The sequence below is a fragment of the Acromyrmex echinatior genome, chromosome 4, assembly GCF_024713525.1.
Source record: "Acromyrmex echinatior isolate Ae372 chromosome 4, ASM2471352v2, whole genome shotgun sequence".
Taxonomy (NCBI): domain Eukaryota; kingdom Metazoa; phylum Arthropoda; class Insecta; order Hymenoptera; family Formicidae; genus Acromyrmex; species Acromyrmex echinatior.
Window position 1 is genome coordinate 12,418,927 of NC_141855.1, and position 19,538 is coordinate 12,438,464.

The 19,538-nt window shown below is 31.2% G+C and overlaps 1 protein-coding gene across 3 annotated transcripts in view; it reads left to right on the forward strand.

Moving 5' to 3' along the window:
• The window catches only part of LOC105146487 (hypothetical protein), a 98,980-nt gene that overhangs the window by 44,609 nt on the left and 34,833 nt on the right, over positions 1-19,538 (forward strand). Inside the window, exons 3-9 of one of the 3 annotated variants that reach the window (XM_087405937.1) lie at positions 1,606-1,945; positions 7,291-7,519; positions 9,208-9,358; positions 12,493-12,582; positions 12,991-13,065; positions 14,515-14,550; positions 16,927-16,992. In XM_087405937.1, coding sequence (XP_087262063.1) covers positions 1,636-1,945; positions 7,291-7,519; positions 9,208-9,358; positions 12,493-12,582; positions 12,991-13,065; positions 14,515-14,550; positions 16,927-16,992 — 957 coding nt within the window. In that variant the 5' untranslated portion in view covers positions 1,606-1,635. The remainder of the gene's footprint in view (positions 1-1,605; positions 1,946-7,290; positions 7,520-9,207; positions 9,359-12,492; positions 12,583-12,990; positions 13,066-14,514; positions 14,551-16,926; positions 16,993-19,538) is intronic. The other 2 variants (XM_087405938.1, XM_011056782.2) reach the window with 2 other exon arrangements.

The window sequence follows — 19,538 nt, forward strand, 5'->3', positions numbered from 1 at the left end:
TTTTAAACCGCTATTCATCGTTTTAAATCTATAAATAAAATTGACAAAGTACATTTAAAAATATCTAAATTAATCGAGTATCATTGTTTGATTAATTCAGTTTTTAGAACATGTTTATCGCAATTTGATAAAATGGAATGTTCAATATTTTAGCTCAATATAAAAATGTTGAACAAAAAATTCTGGCTGAAATATCGACTAGATATTTTTTTAACTATTCATATTCGTTTTCATGAATATTTTTAATTTTGAAGACTTTGACAATTTTGAAGGCCTAGACAAAACTTATATACAGTGCATAGAAAAATTGATCAATTAAATGTCGCATATAAAGAATGTTATATCATTGCGTTCTTTATACTAAACAAATGATTAATTAATTTTTATGTACTTACATATTAATAGCGTTTTCCATTGGGAAAACTATAGTCCAATACTGATGCAAATGAATGTAAATTGGTTTACATGTTTACAGTGTTAATAAATAATCTAATCCTTTTAAGGTTATGAAATTATCGTGATAATAAAGAAATAGAAGAATTAACATCGTAGTCTTTGAAGTGATACTTTAATATTGTATAATTAAAAATAAAACAGCTCAATAGAATTAATTAAAACAATCTATTCTATCTAATTAATATATAAAATCTATCTAATTTATCTAATTAATAAAAGGATTTTTTGTGCCAACAATGCTAGATATTTTTTGCGTGTTAACAAACATCTAGCGTTATTGGCTCAAAAAAACCCTTGTATTAATTTAATTAGATATTTTAATATTGTAAAAGGATTAAATTATTTATTAATATTAGAAATATGTGAATTGATTTGCATTTAATTGCACTAGTTTTCTCAATGAAAAACAAGATCAAACTACGTATTGAAAATTAAAATTATATGAAATTTGATTAACCATAATTCAATCAAATAATATTAAATAACTGATTCCTGCTCGTAAAAGTACATATAAAATAAAGTACATAAAAAATATAACGATTACACTGAAAAAAAGAAGTGTTTAATTTTAAGATATTAAAATGTTTTATTCTTGTCTCCATTTTTTGGAACACTTACAAGATATTTTAGTTTTAAACTTTTTTAATAGACAAAACACTACTTGTTTGGATTTAAAATGTATAGTATTTTAATCCAAATACGTAGTATTTTGTCTATTGAAAATTTTGAAACTGAAACATCTTTAAATGTTTAAAAAATGAGGACAACAATAAAACATTTCTTTTTACAGTGTCTGCTTTGCAATTCGAACTATTCCTCCAAAATAATTTTTAAGAAAAAGGTTTCCTAGTCTCTTCCTATTGACGTTGTTAGAATCATTCGATTATTTTCTTTTTATTTAATCATTGCAGAAATAAAAAGTAAATGATGATCCTAATTAAGGATCATAATTTACTTTTATGCCAAATTAAGTTGCGCAAGGTCGCCTCGAGAGAGACGAAAGTAAGGTCAACTAATAGAAATCAATATTTCCCGAAACGTCCGCGCAACATAGCCGCACCAAGACCACACCTTCGCTTTTAATTCCCATCCGCGCTTATTAAACAACAGGCAGGCGTGGAGAAGCAAAGTATTTTCTCATCGCGTTAGATACGTCCGAGAATTTGAAAGACGGGAGAGATGGACGGCTGGAAGAGCTGGAAAGGGTCGGAGGGCTCGTTTCTCTCGACATGGTACCAACGCATGAGAGAGTCCTACGTCGCACTTTGGTTCTTCGGGGTGTTTCAGAGCAGCAGGACGATGTCGACGAGCACCGCCCTCGGAGGCGGTGGTGGAGGCGTTGGCGGTGCCCTCAGCCTGATGGGTTGCGTGAGAGAGGCCTCGCCGCCCCCTCAGAACCATCATCAGCATCATCATCATCAGCACCATCGCGCTTTTGGCCTCGGTGAATTCCCAACGACCCAGCACAGCGTCGATCCTCTGCCCAAAGGTCAGTGAAGTTTGAATACTCTTAGTATACGTTGACAGTTTGTAACTTTGCGAGATTCACAAGAGTTCTAAGGCAATTTCAGTAGTTATCAATTTAATTAATGAACTTTCAGAATATAACGAACGTATCGTAATTTTAAAGTTTCTTTGTGCAATTTCAGTAATTTTATATTTATAGAGCAGTTTTAAAACAGTAAATGAACAGTGAATATTAGATAAACACAGAATATTGGGTCATTTAAAAAGCATCCGCGGTTTTTTCATTCAAAAATTGAACAAAAAACCGCGGATACTTTTTAAATGACCTAATATATAGATGTTTATAGAAACTGGTTATAGAGTTTACTTTATATAGTCATTCTTAACTCCAAAATCTGTAACGCAATTACTGATGTTAAGACTGTAAGACCCATTTAATTTATGTTAATTAAAAGGCATTAAGCAAGGTTAATTAATTTCAAGGAAGCGGAATAACATAACTCGTATAAAAAAGAATGATTATTGAGTATATTTTAATAATAATAATCTAAATTTTAGCAGATGTAACAAAAAATTGAATTGTTTGGTATTTTTGATGAAGAAATTTATATCGAGTGGATCTAATAGATCTACCATCTGGAGAGTTAAGTGCGATCTTTTACTTCTCTTTTGAATCCATAATAATCAGTGTTAATATATAATACTTGATTGATTCTCTCCCTACGAGGTTACAAAAACAAGATCGCTTGCAAGATTATTATATTCATATAACACGTCATCGATGTTAATATTATTCATTGAAAGAGATATACATTATATATACCGAGAAAAATGTTTTGATCAGACTAACAGATAAAAGATTCAATCAGAATTACAATAATACCAAATTAACCAATGTTTTTGTTGATTTAAGTAGAATATTTTATTATGTACAAACACTAATTGAATATTCGAATATTAAATAATATAGAATAGATTGATATAGTGGAAGATTCGATGATTGCCAGGCTTATTTTCTGATCATTCGTTACATTATTCAAGTCGAATAGATTTCCCTAGAAACTCTATTTTCTGTCAAATTCTAAAAGATGGTAGAAATACGACGCTGCCGGCGATGATTTAAATGCGCCGTCGGAAAAAACTGCATTTTCTCCTCCGAGAATCGGATTCTCGACGTCGCGCGTTCTTTCGATATGAAGACACGCGAATTTCCGATTCCGAAGCGTATATTACGGTAAGCCGTGGCGTAAACGAGGCATATGATGAAACATATGGATTTCGTTGAATGCCACGTTTGCGTGGAACGCAGCAATTTCCTATATAAAAATACACGAAGCGTGACAATTCAGTAACGGAATTGTTCCTTTAATTCAACAGTTATTACACATATTTTTTATGATTATAATTCTGTCATTTTACTTTAATGTGTTTTTATAATTGAGGCAGAATTGATTTGATTTTTTAAATTTAATTTTGTACTATTCAAAGTTTAGATTTTAATTTAAAGTTTAGAATGTGATTTGTCTTTACAATGAAAAAAAATTGTTTATTTAGCTAAATTAATTTATTTTGTTTTTATTTCTTTTATTGGAGACTGTATATATTTAAATCAAATATAATATGTTTAATTTATATACATACATTCTTCATTGAAAGAAATAAAGATGAATTAAATTAATTTAATCAAATAAACAATTTTTTTCACGCTGTTAAATCTATAGTATCAAATTTAATCTAATTTAAGCCATTACTCCTACTCAATATATCGTGATTTTATATTAAACAATGGTTTAAACTAAAGTTTAAAATTATTAGGTGTTGGAATTAATTCGTAGCGTTTTACAAGTGATTGGAAGTACTTTCATTAATGTATTTTTTAATGCTCATGTGAAATAAATAACATTCTTTCATTAAAAACGCTACGAATTAATTCCAACACCTAATATATAATGTCAATTTGACACTATATATCATCAAATTGACACTATATATTGTCAAATTTAATCATTGTTTTAGTATAAAATAACGATACATTTAGTAGAGGCAATTATGATTTAAATTAAGTTAAATTTGACACTCTGTAGATTTAACAGTGCAGCGTGGAGGAGTTAAATTATTAATTTTACTCAACGGTTCTCCAAGTTTACGCCCAAGTAGCATCACGTTACGGTATCGTGTTGCAATCCGCAAGGTTACACGAGGACGTTCTCTGCATCTCGGGCAAGGATGCAATGGTAAATTGAGGTCGTCGTTAGCGGTAATAGTAAGAAGAAGCACATTTAATTAGGAGCGGACAGAGATTAAAGTGACAATTATGATTATGGTAGGCGGTGAGCTGTGATTTGTTTTTTTTTTCCTGTTTTACATTACTGCATGCCGTGACTATTGTTTAGAAGAATATAGTCGCGTTATGTGTCATTACGGATGAATTTCCGGGTCGGTATAATGACCTCTGCCATTGGATTAAGTCTAAGTAAATTACAGAGCTCGGCGAGTGCAGGGATAAATTAACTCGCGAGTTAATTTTTTAATCGAGGAACACAATTAGGGGAAACTTCGTGAATTCTCGGTCAGCTGACGTTTGTTGTGCATCCCAACCGGAATCCTTCTGTAATTAAATGTTCATTAACTTTCTAGAAAATTTAAATTTAAATTTTTTTTTTTCATAAAATAATTTAATTTATTCGCCTCTTGTATTAAATTTTAATTTAAAATGTAATAAGAAATATTTTCAAATATTAATGTGAAATAAAGCTCAGACAGTAAAATATATTTATACCACAATATATTTCATAGAGTTACTTTTAATCGCGCGACCGAAATGATATTTTATAAATCTATTCTATAAAATAATTTCCTATAACTTTTTTTATTATTTTTTCACAATTTTATTGTATCGCGCGTTGTATTTGTACAATTTACACCTCAAATAATCTTTGCTCTGCGTCGGTTTTTTTATATCGAGAATTTCCGTGCAGTGACGATGCATTATTCTTCAATATCGTACAAACAGATGTTGTCGTTACGTGAGGCTTTACTGTGAGATAGACAGCCGCTAGCGTAGCGTTATTTTTCGCGCTTCAACGACGTTGAAGCCGTCATTGAAGCGTGTAAAGTGCGCTCGCAACAGAGAGTGTCAAGTACACAGTAAAGATCACTCCCGATCAAGCGTTATACATTCCTCTCCCCTTGTCTCGTTAAGGGCCAGTGTTTGATCGCGGGACGTACGTAGACATCGTGGTAGATCGACTTTAAACGCAGCATCACGCTGCATCGAGATGGAATTGTGGTAGATCGACTTTAAGCACAGCGTCATCACGCCGCGTTGAAATTGAGTATGCGACAACAAATTAGAATACACTACTTGAAAATATTATTTAATATTGAATGTCTATTCTAAGCTAGATAGGAAATACCGAGTGTCTCCATATATTATTTTATCCTTATTTATTATATGTTAAATTATGGATAAAATGATATGTAAGGCCACTCGAATGGTATTTCCAAATGTAACCTTGTATTATTGTTTCAAGGTATTTATATAAAATTAAATATATAATATGAGAAAAAAATCGAAGGCCGCTATATCTGTTACAAAGGAGATCGCGTTGTTGTACAGGATGTCCCAAAATTTGCGACTCAAAATATTGTATCAAGAAAGTTCTTGAAAAATTAAGTAAAAACAGTTATTTCTAAATTTTGATTTTAAGTAATTTTGAGATAATAAAGGATTTAAGTACACAGATTACATTTAGATGACCGTTTGTTTATGAATCATGCGTGTATTAGTGAACATATTGAAGTGTTAATATTCATAGATGTTTAATGTAATCTATTATATAATTAGTTATATTTAAACCTTACTCAAAAACTACTGCTTAAAAAATTTACAAATGACGTTTTTATTTAATTTTTCGATGACTTTTTGTTATATTATTTTGAGTCACGAATTTTGGGACACTCTGTATAATTAAAAAGCTGCAGATCAGAGTATACATTTTATTTAAATCGTTTATATTGCTATTATAATTTTATTAAAATCTTGGGGAAAAGTTAACTTTTTGTACAATAATATTAATAATTTCGAAAGATGGCTTTCGAGAAGTTTTTTCATAATTTCTTCTCATTTACTTCATTATTCTTCTGTATTAATGTTTCTTTGTTACGCTTATTTGTGTTATCTTATCAGTATTATTTTATTTTCATTCTTTACTTATTACTTATGTTACTTTTGTAACTTTATATTACTTTTGTTATGATGACTTTTGTTATCTATTTATTATTTTCGTTTATCAGTTTATCGCATAGTGCAATGTAAATATGTATGTATAAGAACAGCTTTTAGTTTTTGTTTCTTGCCATCTCGTTGAGATTGCCCATCTACCTGCTAAAAGTCTCAAATCTCATCTTTTGTGCATTAACGTACAAGGCATCGCGAGGTTTCCTCGAGAAGTATCGGCAGGTACGTCACGTCAAAAGCATTGGAGTGTTCGTGAATGACAGGGACAGAAAAGAGCGGGCAGGAAGAGGATAAGAGAGAGGGCAGAGAAAGAAAGAGAGAGAGAGAGAGAGAGAGAGAGAGAGAGAGAGAGAGAGAGAGAGAGATTGAATACCAGCACGACGTTAGGTACTTTATAAGGAGAGGCTTTCTCGGCTCACGATATGTTAAGCTGATATAGAGTTATCTAGTCCGAGTTTCTAATCTTATCACGTTATGATAGTCGCCGTGTATTTTGCGTATTATCCGCAAAGTCAGTCAGGTGTACATACATTGTGCAAACAGAACACGCGAATTCTAGAATTCTAGGCTCGATGTAGGATGCCTTCTCTCGACTCACTCATAGATTTCCTCGGTAAATATTGCCTGATCGTCTTGCAAGCTCTTAAAAATTGTAAATTTTAGTGATGATGACACAAATCTGTGGAATATATTACACACATTGTTAAATATTCTTTTTTTTATATTTTTACAATTTAATTATTAAATATTATTTTATTATACTAAAAATTATTTTATTCCTTGTGCGCTGTCACTTGGATCGTAATTAATTTTTACTTTTTAATTATTGTGATATATTATAGAATAAATAATAATTTTTAATAATATTTAAAAAGTGATTTAATTTTTTGTTTAATTATTTTATAATATTTTATTCAACTAAAATCCGTAATCAAGAAGAAAAGAATAAAGAAATATTATAGTATTGTTTGTCGTCCTTCTTCTGTCAGGAATATTAAAACTAAAAAAAAATAAACGATATGTGATACTGTATATATACTCGTATGTGCCAGTGTGTCTGAAAAGAATTTATATCGTGCGATTTGAGTTTTTCTAACTAAACTTTTTCGCATGTTTTCTGCTTGTAGAACCAAAGAAGCGTCGCTTTCATCCCCTGCGCGGTCTCCGGAAGATCTTCCGGCGAAAGAGCCGCGGAGCCGCTGATGCGCGTTCCGTCTCCAATTCCGCTGATCGGGATGCCGAATTGGCACGCATCCCACGGGAGGAGATCACAATGAGACATCCTACGGGACGACCGGAGGAAGCCCGTAGCAGAAGTGCCAGCGAGCTCCTCACCGACTCCTGCGATCGGGAAAGGTAAGAAACATCTCTCTATATTTTACTTATTGATCTCGGGAATATTTCTCTTAAATACTTAAAATATAAGGATAGTTGATTCCACGCGAAAGTATCTTATATTTATTATATTTGATATAATTTTTTAATGAACACACGTGGATAAAACACTTTCTTTATTTGAAAATATTAAATACATATGCACAAACTCAAACTTGAGTCAATATTAGATAACAAAATTTTTGAGATTATTATTAAAGTATAATTATAAAATAATAATTATTAAATAATTATTTATTATGTTTAATAATAATCTTAGATATTATTACCTAATATAGGTTGAATTAAAAAAAAATATACTTATTAGATTTTAGAAAAACTCATTATTATATACTCAAAACAAGAATTAATTTTTTTAAAGAAAATTATAAAACTCGAAAGAAACTTTATATAATAAATCGAATTTATTTTAATTCAATGGTCTCGAAATATTAAACTTACTAGAATTTAAAATATATTTTGAATGAATTTAACTTGTGATGATAGATTTACGGATATATAATTTTTTTTTAAATACTTAATTTTTCTGTATATAGTGCTGATTGTGCCATCGAGATATCAATTACTGATAATAACTAATTATTTTTCGTTGCGAAAGAATGTCAATAGGAAAGTTGTAGAACATCGTTGACTTTGTTCAAATTTAAAAATCTAACGATACTTCAAAGTAATCTCTTATCTAAACTTAATTAAGATGTGAGTAATATAATTACATCGCCCATAGTAATTGCCATTGTTATTTCTGGCAGAAGATCGCTCTTTAATTTCTTTTTATAATTCGTTCAAATATTTTATCTTATTTCTTTCAACTTTATTTTCTTCAAAAAATAATACTACTAATAGCAAAAAAGTCTTTTTGAAAGAGATGTCTTTTTTAAATGGATTTAAAATAAAAATTGCGGATGTAAAGTAACTTTTCGAAGCGCGAATTAAACCGTGAGTGTAACCGCATTCAACTCGTTATCAATTTACGATCTTCGACCTCGTTTTTTTACTTAACTTTTATTTTTGTCCTCGTAGTATCTCGTAGTATCTCGTAGTAGCACGAAACTTGAAGGAACTTTTTGCATGCTCTGTATGATTTACGTGGGTCGATATAGCGTCGTATCGTATAACAACGACGCGGTTTGCTTTTGCTCGAGCGATACCGCCGTGGCACATCACAGAAAGGCCGCATAATTATCTGTCGTAATTGTTGACGTGTGTCATTCTTGGCAAATAACTCATCGCTTTAATTATGAATATTAATGGCATTAAATAAATTACGTCGAGTGCTATTCGGATCGAATGTATGTACTTTGTTCTTCGTAATGAATCTAGAAGAATAATTTTGTCACAGAAGAACTGAAAAATAAGAATTTGTTTGAATATTTTTTGTTGTATTATATTTTATTCGTATAATATTGTTAAACATTGTAAATTATTAATTAATTTTATTGTATATATGTATTTTCTAGTACACGATTTATATATAATATATTTTGGATGCACGCGGACAACACAAGTTCTGTTTCTATTAAATTTCATTCGATTTAATAATATAACGAGGAATTTCTATTTTTACGTAAATGAGATACCATCGAAGAAATTCGAAATAACATCCTGTAACATATTTTATTGAACGTCACGCTATCTCTTTGCCCTTTTAGCGTATTCCTCCGACGAGGCGGGGTGGAAGATAGTTTCGTCAAATTACGAGGAGGCGCCGGCAAATTGTCAGTGTCTCACGATAGCGTTTTCCCGGGAGAAGTTCCTCATACTCGGCCTCTCTCTTCGCTGGCCAGCCTGGCGACGCTCGAGGTCAGTATTTATTCTCGTATTCAGATGTCACAGACGTACTGTAAAATGTTGTAGTTGCTTTTAGCGTATTTCTCAGGGGTCCGGTCACGAAGGATCGGTAGATTATTTAAGTCCAAGCTTAAGACACACGGAAAGTTCTTTTGAAAAAGTACCAAGCATAAGATTTTTGAGCTCGTGCAACATTAAAAATAGAATAAAGAAACGTTTATTTCTTTAATTTCTAAATTTGTGATACGCTAATAGTAGATACGACATACGCGTTTGCACATTGATTTTTATAATAATATATAAATAATTATAAAAGATTAAAGCGAATATTTTTTTAAGCATCAATTAATATTTAATAAAGCATAATATAAAATATAATAAATGTAAAATATAAAATATAATATAAATATAAGTAAATTATATTTTCTTCGTGTTTAATAAGATTTATCAAACTCGTCGCAAAATTGAAAAAAGAAAAAACGTTTATTTTTTTATTTTTAATTTCTAAATAAATTTTGCGATACTCTAATAATAGTTCGATCATTAATTTTATAATTGCTAGGAAAGATTAAAGCGATTATGAATGAATATTTGATGATAGATTAGATTTCCTGCGTCTTTAATAAGATTTTCTAAATTCGTGCAAAATTAAAATGGAAGGATAAAACGTATATTTTTTTAAATTTCTAAATAAATTTTGCGATGCACTAATAGTTTGTTTATCGATTTTATAATTTTTTTAGGAAAGATTAAAGCGAATAATTAAGCGCTAATGAAAGAATATTTAGCTAGATTATTTCCTACGCGTTTAAAATTAAAAAAGGAAACTATGTTAATTTTTTTTTAATTTTTAAATAAATTTTCAGTACACTAATAGTAAGCTTATCGATTTTATAATAATTATCGATAAGCGAATTAATATTTTGTCGTAAAACATCAAAGCTAATAACATTTAAGCGTTAATATATTAATATTTAATATTCGATAGTTATTTTCTGCACGTTTTAAAGATTGATGCAACGTTCACGTAATCATTCGCGAGGTGGGCGCTCGAGACTGAGGTTTTCCTTTTCACCGACCGGCGACACTCGAATTATCTGTAAGAGCTCGTTAATCGTGACGCAAGTACGCACGTGCGTGTATTTGCTCATGTCGTTTACATATCCGGGAATTATATACGCGAACGCGCGGCGACTTCGCGAGTCGTGCTCGCCACTGCGTGAAGCGTGAAAAACGGCCGCAAAAAAAAAGCAACCGGTGCTTCTCGTCTCATCTCGCGGTCATCGGAAGATCGGCAGGTATTCTAAGCACGCGTGAATCGTGCTATACGCGATTACACGTGTCCGCGATCGGCTACGTGACTTGTCTTCCAATTCCCGCGGCGAGGCAATCGCGCGCGGCGCATTACTTCAAGCACGAGCGTATTACTTGAATAAACTGATCGCCGTTACCGGTGGGTTGCATAAAAATGACGATGCGCCACTGCGAGCGTAATTAACGAACAAGGCTGCTAATTAACCGGCGTGTCGGACGGCTGACGTACTGCATTTCCTCGAACAAATGCGCGACTTACTTTTTCTTTCTCTCGTCGGCGTCGTATGTATATACACCGTTACTTTCCTTCGTTATTCTTCCTTTCGCGCCACCGTAGATTGTTATCTCCAGTTTTTTCGTTGCTTCCGACCATTTTACGTGCACTGCAGCACGTATCATTTACAACGAAAGTAGTAACAGTTATTTCAACCTCTGCAGACAAATTTTTTTAAAGCTAGAAGAATGTAATTTAATTTTTTTCAAAATTTTTTTTTTATTTTATTTAAATTTAAATCCATAGCAATTAAACGAAGAGAAAAAGAAATAAATTGAAAATACGATTCTCATTTATTATTGTTTCTTTTTCCTTTGTCAGAAATATGTTAGAATTTAAAAAACTAAACGTAATACATATGTGCCTGTATCTTTGGAGAGATTAAAATATTATATGGGGTATTGCGTTTATTGATAACATAATGATATTAGAAGAAATGTTGTATTATTAATACAATTGCTTAATTTTCTTCTATGTATAATTTTACTTCTATGTATAAAAAGAATGGTTTTGTTGAAGTACTTTTAAAAATTTACTTAGATACTGAAAATAATTTTGTTTGGATCATAAAAATAATTATGTAAAACGCTTAAATTGGTTGCTAGAATGTTAAAAGTTTTTGCAGCATTATCATTAACGCTTAAGAATATTTTTTCAAGTATATTTTGTCTCTTCAAAAAATAACTGAATTGAAAAATATTTTCCGTATAAAAATAAATGTACATAATAAATACATATTAAATATATTAAATAATTCAATAAAGTTTATTTATATTTAATAATACAATTTTATAGTTTAAATGGAAATTTTTTCTTAATTTTTCATTATGAATACTTATAATACTGTCTTAACGTAATTATTCTACATAATTATTTTAATAATTCAATAATGTTATTTTCAGATCTAGCTAATTTTTTAAATATTTTAACAAAATTGTTCTTTCTTCCGTGTATGCAATAATATTAATTCTATTACAAGCCACACACACACACACACACACACACACACACACACACACACACACACACACACACACACACACACACACACACATACACATGCCCGCGTATAATTTATAAAATGCACTTCCTTTCGAAATATATATGTTAGTAAAAATCATATTTTATGTTTCGATTGGAGTGAGAGGGATAATTATAGTTTATCTATATGTTCTTTTAATAATAAATGACATACATTAATTCTCGTTTCTGTGAGAATGTAATATTTACAAAATAGAATTTACTTCCTACTTTCGAAAATTTATTCTAGTAAATTATATCGTGTATTTCGATTAGAACAGCGATAATTACAGCTCGAGTATATCTCTTGACTACAATTATCGAGATTCATAATTATTTGATGATTCGTGTCAGAATGCTATGCGAAATGTGGGACGATCCTTCTTTCCATCCTTTCTATTTTCGAGAGAAAAATGAGAAGCGCGTTCCGTCCTGATACTTGAGGAAAGTCACGAATAGTTTTCACATTTCGTGGAAAATCCAAAACCCGCAAGAATTGACTTGAGGTTTCACTTATACTCTCTCTCTTTTTTTCCAGCGGAGGCAGGCCAGGAAGAGTAACGAGATCATCGAGCACAAGGAGTACAATCATCATCACGTTGCACAAAGACACCGGATATCCCTTCGGGTAAATTCACGGAAGCTTTTAACATACTTTTAAAGCTCATAAATCGACGCGTTACGAGTCGTGGCCGGCGCTCTTGGCGATAAACATTTCAAACGAAACGCATAATAATCTTTATCGTCGTATATTTTTCTGTCGCAAATATCTTTTCACTTTTCGTGGTTAAAATGTTGTATTCTGAACGCATGACGTACATACTGATAATGACAAGGCTAAAAGTCGCGTTTTGCAAAACGTAGTGAGAATATTTTACCTTCGTATAATTAATAAGAGTACAATTAATAAGAGAGAAAAAGAAAGATGAAAAATAAGAAGCCCGTACTTTCGAAAAATTAAATCTCTCCGTCAGATAAAGTTTCCGCAATTGACACATCGCATAATTATTGACCGCCATTTATCATTGGTTCGCAGGTACTCGAGCAAATAAAAACGGTCATAGAAAACAGGAATCAGCTGGCCTCGGCAACCTCGCCGGATATAGCACACGTAAGTATATAACGAGCGAATTCGTCCAGTGGTCCGTTTTTTGTTCCTGCATTAGATTATTCTATAATAGAACTCTCTTTCTCGTTTTAAACAAATATCAAATGTATATCTAGCTCATTTTAAGTTCCAAAAGTGTACACTAGTTCAGCCACAGAAAACAAACCTCAGATCTCGAAAACGAAAATTTTCGGTCTTTTGGAGTTTGCTGATTTCGTAAACTCGATGCAGAACTTTTATCTGATCGGCAAATCTTTCACTTAAAAAATTTCATTACGTGCATTTGCATTTGATAAATTTTGTAGATTGCTATCAAAGTATGCTCTACTAAATTACAAAATTATATTAAATTATTATTTACAAAATTACAAAATTGAGCGTCTTATCGATTATTACAATAACGTAATGTAACTCGCGTTGTTACCTAATCGCAATCACATGTTTTCTTTTCATTTAATGATATAAATTGACACAAGCATTATTCTATCTTTCTCGAAATTTAGTGAGTAACAAAGATAGAATGACACTTATATCAATTTGTATCACCAAATGGAAAACACATAATTGAATTTCATATCGCAAAGTTTAGTGAATACAGGAAAAGAATGATTTGTTGAAGTATTACTTAAAAACTTATCTTATAGATGCAGATCTGAAAATAATTTTGTTGGATTACCAAAATAATTATATATGAATTTCAAGCATGATGATCAATGTTGCAAAAAGTTTTGATATTCTGAAACTAGTTTGAGCGCCCCACATTGACGTTCAATAAAATTATTTTTAAATTTTGAAATCTAGTTACATTTTTATATAATAATTTAACAAAACCATCCTTTCCGTGTTTACACAGAAAGAACGATTTTGTTGAAATATCTAAAAATTTTGACAGATACAGGTCTGAAAATAATTTTGTTGGACCATCAAAATGCGTTCGGCAGACAAAATTGATCAATGATTGATTCTAATATGATTGGTTTCTACATTTAGATCCAGTGAAGAACTAAAGGCAAGATTAAGGAATCACTGAGCGCTCAATTTTCTCTACTGAACGTAGCCAATTATGTAGGAAACTCAAGCATGAACAATGCTGTAAGAAGTTTTGACATTCTCTTCAACAATCAACTTGAGCGTCTTACTTAATTATTTTGATAATCCGACAAATTATTTTTAAATCTACTTAAACTTTTAAATACTTCATCATTCTGTTCGTGTCATTTGTTCACTTTTGCGGCGAGAGGCGTGAGGTTTTTCGAGGACGTTCAAGGATCCGCACGCGCGTGGCTGAAGGAAAGCTGGGCCATCTTCTTAATAAAGACAGAAAGCAAGGAGGCGATTCAGCTCCTCTCCGCCGCGACTAATTACTGCGCGTTTCACCTATTTTTTCCTAATACGTTACATATACGCGGCGCGCATACATAAGTGACGTCACGTTTCGCTTTTGCGTTTCAGGCTGCCGGCGAGCGGTATCAGCAGGAAACCACCGAGGTGAGATAAAGTGCGCGACGAACGTTACTTTTTACTCTCGGTGTATCGTGAACGTGCACTGACGAGTGTCGAGCAGTTTCGATTCGCGCAGCGGCTGACCGGTATCGTTCGCGCGTCTCCGATATTGCGACCAAGATCGATCGCGGCAGCCTCGATTTTTTCATGCCACGTGTCCCGTACTAAGTGCTCCTTATCTTCGTCATGGTTCTTCGATCTCTTTTTTTTCGTGAAATAACGTAAGGTCTACAATTGCGCAAGCGTAATATAATTATGTAAGTGATTGTAATTGTAAGAATTATCAAATCAAATATGTGTCAATCGCAGTCAAATATGTGAGGAGACTGTGATTAGTCAATTCTTACGATAACTGCCACTTATAATTACGCTTCCTAAGGAACACATCAAGGAATGACTTTATTTTAACGTCATGAAAGTCAAAATGATGATTTCTTGTTACAAAATTTGATTGTTTATTGACGTTAAAAATCAAAATAAAGTCATTTCGATTTTTTATGTGTTTCTTGGGTTACATAGTTGAAGAATAAGCTTGACGGTGTTGAAATCTCGCGCACACATATTTAATTGGAGTACACGAGTGACAAGTGCGCGATCTTCGAAGATGAGCAGCGATACGGGACGTCCAAAATCTATGCGAAAGATGCTTAATAGGGTTCTTCTCGTGTCCTCAATCGTATCAACTTTGAGGGCTAGGATAGGGGTAAGAGGAGACGCGGAGAGAGAGGAAGAATCTCATCTCCTCTCGTTACTTCGTATTAATATGAACTTTCTCCATCGATCGCTCGAGAAAAAAAAACGCGATCTCGCCATCGCACCGAGGTGACAGCCTGTCATCGACTTTCCTTCCTTACGTCACATTCAGTCTATCGGCTAAAGATATACATATTCAAGTCTGTAATCCGCGATAGAGATTTATCATTATCTCGCCGGAAAATTCAATTGCGATATCAAGATCCCTTGAGTCGAAAACGAAAAATCTCATTTTACAACTTCGTGATTCGTAATTCGAAATAATTTGAATTTTATAATTTATTATATATTAGTATGAACTTTGCAAATAGTATAAATAGAAAATATATTCATCGAGGCTTAAAAGTATCATTGAATTTTAATCTTTTTTTTTATACAATAGTTTAGCTTAATAATAGATTGTTTAATTTTATCTTATATTTTTTGTAGTTAGTCGACAAACCTTATATTCTTAATTTTATCGTTAATGGTACTTATTTTCAAGTTTTATTATTATTTAGTTTTATTATTAACAATTTTTATTTCTATTTATTTTATTGATATTATAATCTAATTTATGATACGATATTTGATGTTAATTTATGACGTGATATTTATATTTCACGTAATTTAAATGTATTTGATTCATACGTGTATTTTAATTTATTTTATTGTTAAATTTTAATTAGATAGTAATACATTGCAGTATTGATTTTGACGGTTTTTTTTTCTTTTGTGCAAAATTTTTTAAGGTTTTTTTAAGGTTTCAGATTGTGAAAAAACGTCATAAACGGGAAAATACACGATAAAACTTATATCTTGTAAAGTATATTTATATGAAAATGTTTCCATAAAACAATACATACAATAGATAGATTTGACTTGTAAAATATACCGGAAACTCTCCTTTTATTTAGTTAATTAATATTATAAATAATCATATATTATATATATCTGGAAATAAATGCATCATCCAAAACAAGCTAAATTATGTTCATATTATGACGAACTGTCAAATCAATAATATATAGAAATAAATATGATTTAATTTCACTTCGAAAAAAGAAAATAACTTTCGATATGTGTTATAAGTCTATTCTATCGATTATTGTTTGATTGAAAAATAATTTTATCCAAATATAATTTTTTTATTTAAATATAATTTATAATTTCAGAATTTTTATTGTGTGTTTTATTGTTTTCTCTCTCTCTCTCTCTCTCTCTCTTCTGCACTGAAAAAAATTTACTAAATTTTAATACGTATTTCTTTGAATAGTACTAAATAAACATTAAAGTAAATAAATATTTATTGAATAAAAAAAATCAAATTAAATCAACTTAATGGTTTTTGTCGATTTTTTTATCAAATAGAAATATGTTTACAGTAAATATATACTTAGAACTATTCAAATGAATATTTATTAAAATTTAGTTTTTTTTTTCAGTGTGACATTCCAATCCATAATAGTAGTGATAATTAATCTTTTCAAGAGTCTTAAATTTTTATTTATGAAATCAAAGAGCGTGCCGCGCAAATGAGCACGAATCGCACGTGGTCTGACGCAATCATTAACATATCGCGCTCCCGTAACGTCGAAGCGAATTAATCGGATCGTTCTTCATTTTTAGAATCGCTTTGCTATGTTCGAGAGACACGGGGAGAGAAGCAGCACGGAAGAGAACCAGCCGACGAAGGTGAGTGCTTAGAATCTTACACGAAGAATATATCATTTGTATACAGTGTGTACATCCTATCGGTTTCGCCACTTCATCTCTGAGAAAAGAGAAAAACGAAACCTCCTGCATACGCTAATCGGACTGCCGTAAATCAATCGGCGAATTTCTGCAACAGGTGGCGAATGGCGAAGCCGATAGAATGTATGATAGAGCGAGAGAGATAGAAAAGCCCATTAATCTCATCTCTCTCGCTATTAGATAACCCTTTTGTGTATGTGCACTGCTAACGAATCGCGCATAATTCGTGGGAATGACCGCGTTTATTAATTACAAGATAGGTTACGATTCCATGTATTATCGTCGTCCTGCATTATCGTCGTCACCTCGCGTGCGGGTGATATCGATGCACCGGGTTCGTAACGGGAATCTCCCGAGGTCGTCGCACGACCGAAAAAGCTACAACGCCCGCGGAACATCCCGGTATCTTTGTTCTGTTTATCTGAAATATTCAGGTTAGCTGTTCTCCATTTTATAAAGCACTTCGTGAAAAAGTAACGCGATGGATTGTAGTATTCAGCAAGTAAGGTCGTAGTATTAAGTAAAGATGGTGTATATTTATCATAATTCTTGGAGCGTCAAAAGCGTGGTCTCTACGCCGTAATCGCAGGACAAAGATGTGGATACACCAGCGAGAAAAACTGCTAACACAGGAAGCTCTTTGTGGTCTACATGATGCCGAGGATGCGCTGATATTTCGTTCATTGTTCAGAATTCTGAACGATAAAGTCTGCATTTATTACATTGCGTTAAAATTCTCTTTAATATATTCTGTAACTATATTTCATACGTTTTGTCATTGTTATTATTATTTCTTTGAGATGAATTCGACGACAACCCTCCGCATCGTTCTACAAACATTTAGTGTCTTTAATTACGATTAACAAACAATAATATAAAAATATATTTACAATTTTTTTGTAATATAAAAATATATAATAACTTTCTAAAATACCCATAATATAAAAAATTAATGTTATGTTCTAGGCAATATTAATAATGTTAAAATTATTAACATTAAAATAATAATATATAAAAGCATTATAGTCAAAGTTATACGTAAGTTATTACGCGAAAAGATCCTACATTTGGTTTTAATCTTTTTCATTATTTATTCTTTTGTTTATAAAGCTATTACTTCTTTCTTTATTTGTAAACAGAGTGTTTAAAATAGTATTTAATATTAGGATATAGAGGTCACACTTTTTAATACTAGAATATTATTATAGATACTTTCTAACCTTGTAAAAAAATAGAAACAAATCGCGTTTAGTTTTTATAAAATTCCAAATTCTTTATTTTTTTTTCTGGTTGGACACAGATATAAAATATGCCTATTAGCATCTCACTCCCACCCTTAAGTGGAACAATTGAAGTAGAAATGAGTGTTGAAGACGCATCAGATTACATGAAACTTCCAATACTTATGGTAGGAGAAACTTATGCTCCACACAATATGATTAAGTAGAATGCATATTTTGGGCTTTTAAATTCAGTGATTCAAATGCCCAAAAGTTATTCTTGAACGAAATTGCTGCAATTCTGGATTTGGGCTTAGTGAGACAAATAGAAACCTCTGATGAAGTTGATGAAGACTGGTATGTAACTCGTACTAAGAGGAACTTATTGATGTACTTCAACAAGTTACTTTAGAAAAGATGAGTAAAGCTGCAGTAGCCATTGCGACCAAGGTAAATTTTTGGCTGATGAACAATATAGGCGAAGGGACAGTTGTTGGATACGTTAAGAATGTTCTCGACAAGTTCTATGGAAACTTTATTTTTTTAATTATCAACATCTTTTTTAATTATTGTTATTCAAAACTATTTCATAAGACAGCATAAAATATATAAAAATCCCCAAAATATAAGCTCAGAAAATAGTAAAATATAAAACTAAGTTATACATTTACTTTACATAAATATATCATTAGCTTCTAAATAACTTTATATTTGTAGTTTGAAACATATATTTGATTATAATTCATTTTTATTTTTAATTCTAATTTTGAAGATTGATCTTAACAAGTTTATCAATTTTAAGTTACAATTTTATATTGATTTTGACTCAGCATAACTGACAATTTTAAAATAAAGTTAAGATGTTATTTATTTTGTTTTAATACTTTGTTAAATATAATGATTATGTAAGTATAATGAAACATTGGACTCATATTATTCTCAATATTCTCAGAATAATTAAAGAAATAATATGAATGAAAATCACTTATTATTAAATACTTTGTTATAAAATTTTAACATTTTATTAATATTGCCTAGGATAACAATTTTTTTATATCAGCATGGGAGTTTTTAAATATTATAGTTTATTAATTGTAATTGATTGTTTAGAGATGCGAAAGATCGGCACTAATATCTCTCTCAAAGAAATATGATGATGACAAAATGCATATAATAGATGATATTAATATGTGAGTACTTAAATATTAATAATAGATTGATACACTAATTCATATAATAGTATTAATACAGAAACATTGCGGTTCA